At 43.3% G+C, this 7500-nt stretch overlaps 1 protein-coding gene across 1 annotated transcript in view; it reads left to right on the top strand.

The window, feature by feature from the left end:
- LOC307076824 (sodium/potassium/calcium exchanger 3) overlaps window positions 1-7500 on the top strand; it is a gene marked incomplete at both ends in the record, with an annotated part of 25158 nt that overhangs the window by 10411 nt on the left and 7247 nt on the right. Inside the window, 6 exons of the mRNA XM_079737998.1 lie at window positions 2814-2890; window positions 5690-5764; window positions 5988-6072; window positions 6320-6423; window positions 6980-7054; window positions 7325-7350. Of these exons, the coding sequence (XP_079594124.1) occupies window positions 2814-2890; window positions 5690-5764; window positions 5988-6072; window positions 6320-6423; window positions 6980-7054; window positions 7325-7350 (442 nt within the window). The remainder of the gene's footprint in view (window positions 1-2813; window positions 2891-5689; window positions 5765-5987; window positions 6073-6319; window positions 6424-6979; window positions 7055-7324; window positions 7351-7500) is intronic.

The raw sequence follows: 7500 nt of genomic DNA on the forward strand, positions 1-7500 counted from the left end.
GTGTGTGTGTGTGTGTGTGTGTATGTGTGTTGTATGGTGACGTTTGTGTGTGTGTGTGTGTGCGTGTATGTGTGTTGTATGGTGACGGAATGTGTGTGTGGGGTGACTGGGTGCTTTTATGTAGCAGCTCTGACGAGGTGCAGGAGGTATTAATAGACTATTGGCTTCTCATTTCTTTATATTCATTATGATCTCAGGAGCTAGGAGGAGGAGAAATGCTACAGACATGCTACAGGCATGCTGTAGAATGATACTATTGACATGCTACTCACATCCTACTAACATGCCATAGACATGATACCGACAGGCTCATGCTACTGACAAGCTATAGAAATGCTAAAGATAAGCTACAGACATGTAACGGAGATGCTATATACACGTTAGAGACATAGCATTGACGTACTACTGGCATGCTACTGGCATTCTACTTACATGATATAGACATGCTATAGACATGCTAAAGATAAGCTACAGACATGCTACATACAGACTACTGACACTAACAACATGATACAGAAATGCTACACACATGCTCTCACACACTACAGACACCATATAGACATGCTCTCACACACTACAGACCCTATAGACATGCTCTCACACGCTACAGACCCTATAGACATGCTCTCAAACGCTACAGACTCTATTGACATGCTCTCACACGCTACAGACCCTATAGACATGCTCTCACACGCTACAGACCCTATAGACATGCTCTCAAACGCTACAGACTCTATTGACATGCTCTCACACGCTACAGACCCTATAGACATGCTCTCACACGCTACAGACCCTATAGACATGCTCTCACACGCTACAGACCCTATAGACATGCTCTCACACGCTACAGACCCTATAGACATGCTCTGACACGCTACAGACCCTATAGACATGCTCTGACACGCTACTGGGTTTGAGTCCCACTAGAGGGAGTGGAAGGAACAGGCTCATCATCAACACCTCCGGCTCACCTGAGGATTGGCTGCCAGCAGCTGCCTCCTCTGCTGTGCTCCTCACTTCCTTCCTGCCCCCCCCCTCCCCTTCCCTCCCCTCTACCAACTCCTCTCCTCTGTCTCTCCCATTCCCCACTCCTCCCTCCTCTCAGACGCCTTGTGACATCCCTGCACTCCCTCCTCTCCTCCGTTCTGTCCCCATCTCTCCCCAGCCCTGTTCTCCTCCACTCTTATCCCTTCCTCATTCCTCCTCTCCTCCCATGTCCCTTTTTTTATCTTCCTCTGCCTCTCCATCTCTCCCTTGGCTCCTCTCCTCCACTCCTCCCTCACCACCTCCTCTCCCCCATCTCCTCCCTCCACTCCTCCTCCTCCTCCCAGACAGTCAGTCAGATGCTCTATAGGAGTCAAGTACAGAGATACAGAGAGAGCCATAGTGGAGAGAGAGAGAGCCATAGTGGAGAGAGAGAGAGAGAGAGAGAGAGAGAGAGAGAGAGAGAGCCATAGTGGAGAGAGAGAGAGAGAGAGAGAGAGAGAGAGAGAGAGAGAGAGAGAGAGAGAGAGAGAGAGAGAGAGAGAGAGAGAGAGAGAGAGAGAGAGAGAGAGAGAGAGAGAGAGAGAGAGAGAGAGAGAGAGAGAGAGAGAGACATAGTGGAGAGGTTTGGACGCTGCTCAGTAACTAGAGTGACAGGTGGACTGTGGGAACGGGTTACCATGGTAACTGGCTGAGTGCGGTAGCCATTGTGAATTCTGTACTACTTTGGTGGGAACACGGGATTTGGATGGTTCTGTTAGTGTCGATACCAGCCTGGTGTACAAATGAGAAGTGATGGACCGGGCTGTTTTTTACACTTTTTGAGATCTTTAGATATAATGGTCGAACCGTAATATCTCCCCTACTCTACATCTATTGGCAAACACAAAACGGTTTACTCTGTATCTCATGAATTCTGATATATATTTTTGCCAAATATTTCTCCAAAAACTTACACAAGGAATCTGGGATGTTGCATTCTTGATGTAAACATTACATCACATCACAGCGTGGCAAAGTCTCACATTACGGCACACATTTATCCCAAGGCCTCAAATATCAAACAACATAAAATGACATTGGACCTGCTGTACCTGATGAGCATAAGGTCATTTTCCTTTGTTCCTTTATCGTTTCATAAGAAATGCCACATCCAAGTTACGTTGTATTTGTATACTGCAACTACAGGTTAAACAGATCCTGTATCCCTACAATGCATGAGAAAGTGCATGATAAAACAGCAGCTCTGTGTTTGTCCCTACGTGTTGCTCCAAGTAATGGGTGGTGCTGTCTTATATGGAGGTGTAGATGGAGGCCCCAGCATGATGTGAGGAGCCATCACAGCATGCTGTGTGTAAATAGAATGTCACTTCTTCTACTGCTCTACCTTTTAACAAGCACTTACTACATCCACGAGGGACCTCTCTATCTTTCTCTCTCTGTCTCTCTCTCGCTCTCTCTCTCGTCTCGCTCAAATCTAAGCAAAGCCACCTAGGCCTAAATAAAGGTGCTGTATCAATAAAGTTGTAATATATTTACTTTAACTTGTAAATAAAGGGTATGGCCTAAACAATTATTAAACAATATAAACAATATATTATTATTACTTTATAATAGAAAAGAAAGGTTACTTATCAATACAATTATGATTATGATAAAGCTATGATTATAATAATGTTGTCAATAAAGCGGCTGTATCAATAAAGTTTTTATGAATCAATAATGTTGCCAAAACAGGTCAATATCAAAAGTTATTATTATACTGACCATAATGTTGTGAATGAACAAAGTTGTGGTTCTAATGAGTACTGACCTCCGTGTTCCCGCAGCCATCCACGAGTTCCCAGAGGACGTCTTCACCAAGGAGCAGAGGAAGAGAGGGGCTGTGCTTCTCCACGTGCTCTGTGTAAGTACCGAGTATTCACTGAGTACTCACCTGTTTCTGTGTTTGTACAAGTATTCATGTGCCACTAGTGACGTCTGAAACAGCTGCAGTGAAAAATGGCAAGTCTTAATGTCCCCTGGGGGTAAAACATGGGCCCTTTCGTGAGGAACATTTGAGTGTCCACAAAGACGCATGACTGGATGGGGCCAGTTGGAAGACTGGGGTGGGATCTATCCATCATATGTCTAGTTCCACACTTCCACGTGCGATGTCACGAGCGGATATATTTTGAAATGTCTCGTGATGAATCAACCTCACACCTGGTGGTAAAACACAGGCCTCATTTGCCATCCTCCGCATAAAGCTCTTAACACTCACAAACACATTACTGCCTTCTTACCATCTGTGTGAACAGCATGGGAGGAATCAGCATCGACAGCTTGGGGTGCTCTCGTGTCCTTGCAGTCACCAACCATAATTAGAGACCTGTTGCCTTTATCTAGAATATTATTGATGGAGGTAATATTGTGGAATGAGTGGTTTACTCCGGTAGTACCACAGTTACCAACAATGATTGGATATGAGTTCCGTGTAAACTAGGTTCCACTGGCTAGGAAATATACAGATATTCCAACGTGCCTTTTGAAGGCCACCAGAAGTTAACACAGTTTGGTTATAATTATTAACGTGACTTTTTCTTAAATCACTCTCTGGGGGCCAGTAACATCACTCCGAGAGATGTGCATTGACAGATTTGGCGTTGACACAGCCAATAACCTATTTGTGAAAGAAAAACACCAACTCATTGATTTAACGAGGCAGGGTTATTTGAAAAAAAACCTTTTATCATGTGTGAGAGGTCGTTCCTCTCACACATGTTGATTCACTCTACTGTTGGTGGTCACGCCGCCTTTTTGAGATGGCAAGAGATGCCAACATTCATATGCATGTTCCTCGGGGTCGTGGGAACGACCTGAGTTCTAGTTCTTACAGAAAAAAAGGTTTTCCAAATGGACAGTTTTTTTGACAAACCCTTATCAGAAGTGGTGCCTGCAAGACCTAGTGGCTCAGAATGTGTGTGGTGTAAAAGTCAGTTTTGGAGATAGGCAGGTCCTACCGCGCTGAGACTTGACAACCTAATTCTAGTGCCGAACTGGGACCCCCACAATAAACCTTGGCCCTCTCGGGCCTCTAGGGCAAAGAGAGGGAGTCTGTGGATTCGGGTTAGGGTTAGGGTTAGGTCTTCCACCTTTAGAAATATAGAACTATTAATCTGATTCTCTATTTCTTTTTTCTATAAATATGTAGCTTTTTATGATCGTTGTACTCAACAACAGAAATAGTGGACACACACTGAGCATGAAGAATAACCTCTCACATATGAAGCAGGCACTTGGGGAGGCGCTGTTCTATCTGGAGCAACTTACAAAATCTGTCTTGTTTCCTAGCCAGCGGAACCTCGTTTATGAAAAAACTAAACAATTTACGGCAACTCAGCTGCCACACTTAATGTCGTCATGACAACAAGTGAGCTGTGGTTTGGAGCAGAGCTATTGTTTCGGGTAAAGCTGGCTAAATAATTTATCTTTAAATTAGTAAATGACCGAAGTGCACTATTAAGGTGATACATCTTCATCTAGGTTTGTGTAAATTACACCTTACACGGAAATCATAAACTAGTTTCACCGTGAACTGTGCTTACATTGTGTTCATTAAGGTTCTTCATCACAGCGTCCCGCTCCTATCACAGGAACCTGGAATTAATATGTTTGGGGTTTTTTCAGAATATTGTTTTCATATAACATGTTCATGTATATATCATCACGGGATGTATATATGCATGTTACAGAAAATGAAATAATGCCATAGGTTGTAAACAAGTGCATATGGATATAAAGGTTAACTGGGGGGCGGGGGATTCTGAACAAAGATGTAGCTCATTGCTCCACATGTTTGAAAGAAATGTTGTGGAATCAAATTTGTCATTACGGTTATTTCCTAAACAGACCATAGCCTACCCCGATTATAGTCCATCAAAACTCCCAAATATCCATAAAAAAACGCCACAAGCAGCTGAATAAATAAACAGCATATAATCCCTGAAAGAATATTATGAAAATAAAATACTTATTTCTCACTAGAAATGTTATCGCAACCAATTTGAATGCAGAATCGATATTAACATATTACAAATCCGCTGAGAATATGTCCGACATCTTGTTTCTTTTTGCAGACAGTTATGTGACGTGGACGCAGGCCCATTGAAAAGAATAGTCCATAAGCCGTTGAGCCGTTATTGTAAAACTACTACGTTTTCCGCTGTGGACCAACGTAGTTATAATACATTTTAGTATGAGACTGGGTTGAAGGGAAGTGGTTAGTGTGCTTTTTTAAGGAGGACTGCTGCAAAAATTGGTAAAATCTGATTGTTGTTTTGTCAAAGAAAATCTCCCAATTTAAATGCATTGGTGTAAATGTCGTTCTGTGTAGCACGAAAAGTCTGAGAAACACTTTCACTCAAAATGCAAAATTACTGGGACAAAAAAATTGCCTGATACCGGGTTGCATTAATCGGCAGGTAAGGGTGAGAAGCCAAAGGATGCCTTAAGATACACTGTGGACATGGGGTCCAAACCAAGAACCTTTCTATGGAGTAAAATGCCCTTAGCAAATTACTGTTTTTGCTACCACATCTAATCGCAAAGGATTAGATTGTAGATTACAATCCAACTTTCTCTTTTTAGAGACTATTGCATGAAAAAAAAGACTTGTAAGCTAATGGACAGGGATTTCATCTCTCTGTGTTTCTCTGGTTTCCAGGCCATCTACATGTTCTACGCTCTGGCCATTGTCTGTGACGACTACTTTGTCCCTTCCCTAGAGAAGATATCTGAGGTGAGTTAAACCACAGGATCATCAGTGGCTTTGACCCTTGTGACCTTTTGACTCCCACCTGGCTCTGGTTCTCCTCGGTTGATTGAATACCTGAGAGTTGAGTAGATTACAGCCACAGGAACACGTGTGTCCACTTTGAATGGCCGCTTATTGGTTTCTCTGTAAAGAGCTATCGATCCTCCAGAGCTCTGAATCACATTAACCTGTCACCTCTGTCTCCCAGAACCTCCAGCTCAGCGAAGATGTGGCCGGGGCTACCTTCATGGCCGCCGGGAGCTCCGCCCCCGAGCTGTTCACCTCTCTCATTGGTCAGTAGCTTTGCCCGTCTAGATTGTTCACTTCTCTTACTTATTTTTAAACAAGCAATGATGATATTGTCCTTAAGATGGCAGTATAGACATACCCATCCCATGTTTAAACAAATGAGAGGACACAGGGCCTTGACGTTCAACCAACCGTCCTAGCAAGAGTAAACTCAGAGATGTATTTAACTCCATCGAGCCCCGGTGTTACTTACTTTTTGCCTTGATGTTCTCCCTGGTCCCTCTGCTCCAGCTGTGTTCATCACCAAGGGGGACGTGGGGGTGGGCACCATCGTGGGCTCGGCTGTCTTCAACATCCTGGTCATCATCGGCCTCTGTGGCATCTTCGCAGGACAGGTAGAATGGAGAACCCATCTTTACACACCTCAGCACACACTGGAAGGACATCGACAGTTCATACACAGATAGGATCAAATCCACTTTTTCTGAGGGGAGATTTTAGTGTGACAGCAGTTAAATGAATGGACAATTAATATTGAAAATAAACAGAAAAAAGTCTCTCTCTTTCTCTCTCTCTCTCTCTCTCTCTCTCTCTCTCTCTCTCTATATATATATATATATATATATATATATATATATATATATATATATATACTTAATACAATGAAATACATTTTTAACCTAATCCAAGATGTAAAATGTGTGTTTACAGGACAGTATAATTTCTCTTTTTCTTTTTCGCATATACCGAATGTAAATGTTAACATTGTTACAGTAGGTGTAAATAATATATATAGATTATATGCTATATTATCCCATTCAAACAACTTTGTTGAGCCCAGGCTGGAAATTCAGACCTTGACATTGGACATTGTGTCTAAAATAACCCCTGCTCCCCGCCTACAGCTGTTGTCTCTCTGAGTCCCCCTCGCTCTCTCTCCCCTCTCCCCAGACTGTGGTCCTGACCTGGTGGTCGCTCTTCAGAGACTCCTCCTATTACATTCTCTCAGTTCTGGCTCTCATCCTGGTGGGCCTCACACACACACACAGACACAACCACACTCACTCACTCACTCACTCACTCACTCACTCACTCACTCACTCACACACACTCACTCACTCACTCACTCACTCACTCACTCACTCACTCACTCACTCACTCACTCACTCACTCACTCACTCACTCACTCACTCACTCACTCACTCACTCACTCACTCACACACACTGTCTGTGTGGACACAGTTGTACTGATCTCAATCGACTAATATAGTTGTTGTGTTTCTTTGTTCACTTCAGGTGATCTATGACGCGCAGGTTGTCTGGTGAGTCTTGATGCAGTTATAAGTGAGGAAAAATTATGTTTTGTAAGACGCGGTCTTGGTAATTAGAGTCATCTGACAATGGTTTGTGTGGAGTAGAACGGTATTGTGGCTAGGGTCTTGTCTCCGAGCCCAAAATGTGCTTGGTTCCAT

The sequence above is a fragment of the Pollachius pollachius genome (assembly GCF_949987615.1).
Source record: "Pollachius pollachius genome assembly, chromosome: 6".
Lineage (NCBI taxonomy): Eukaryota > Metazoa > Chordata > Actinopteri > Gadiformes > Gadidae > Pollachius > Pollachius pollachius.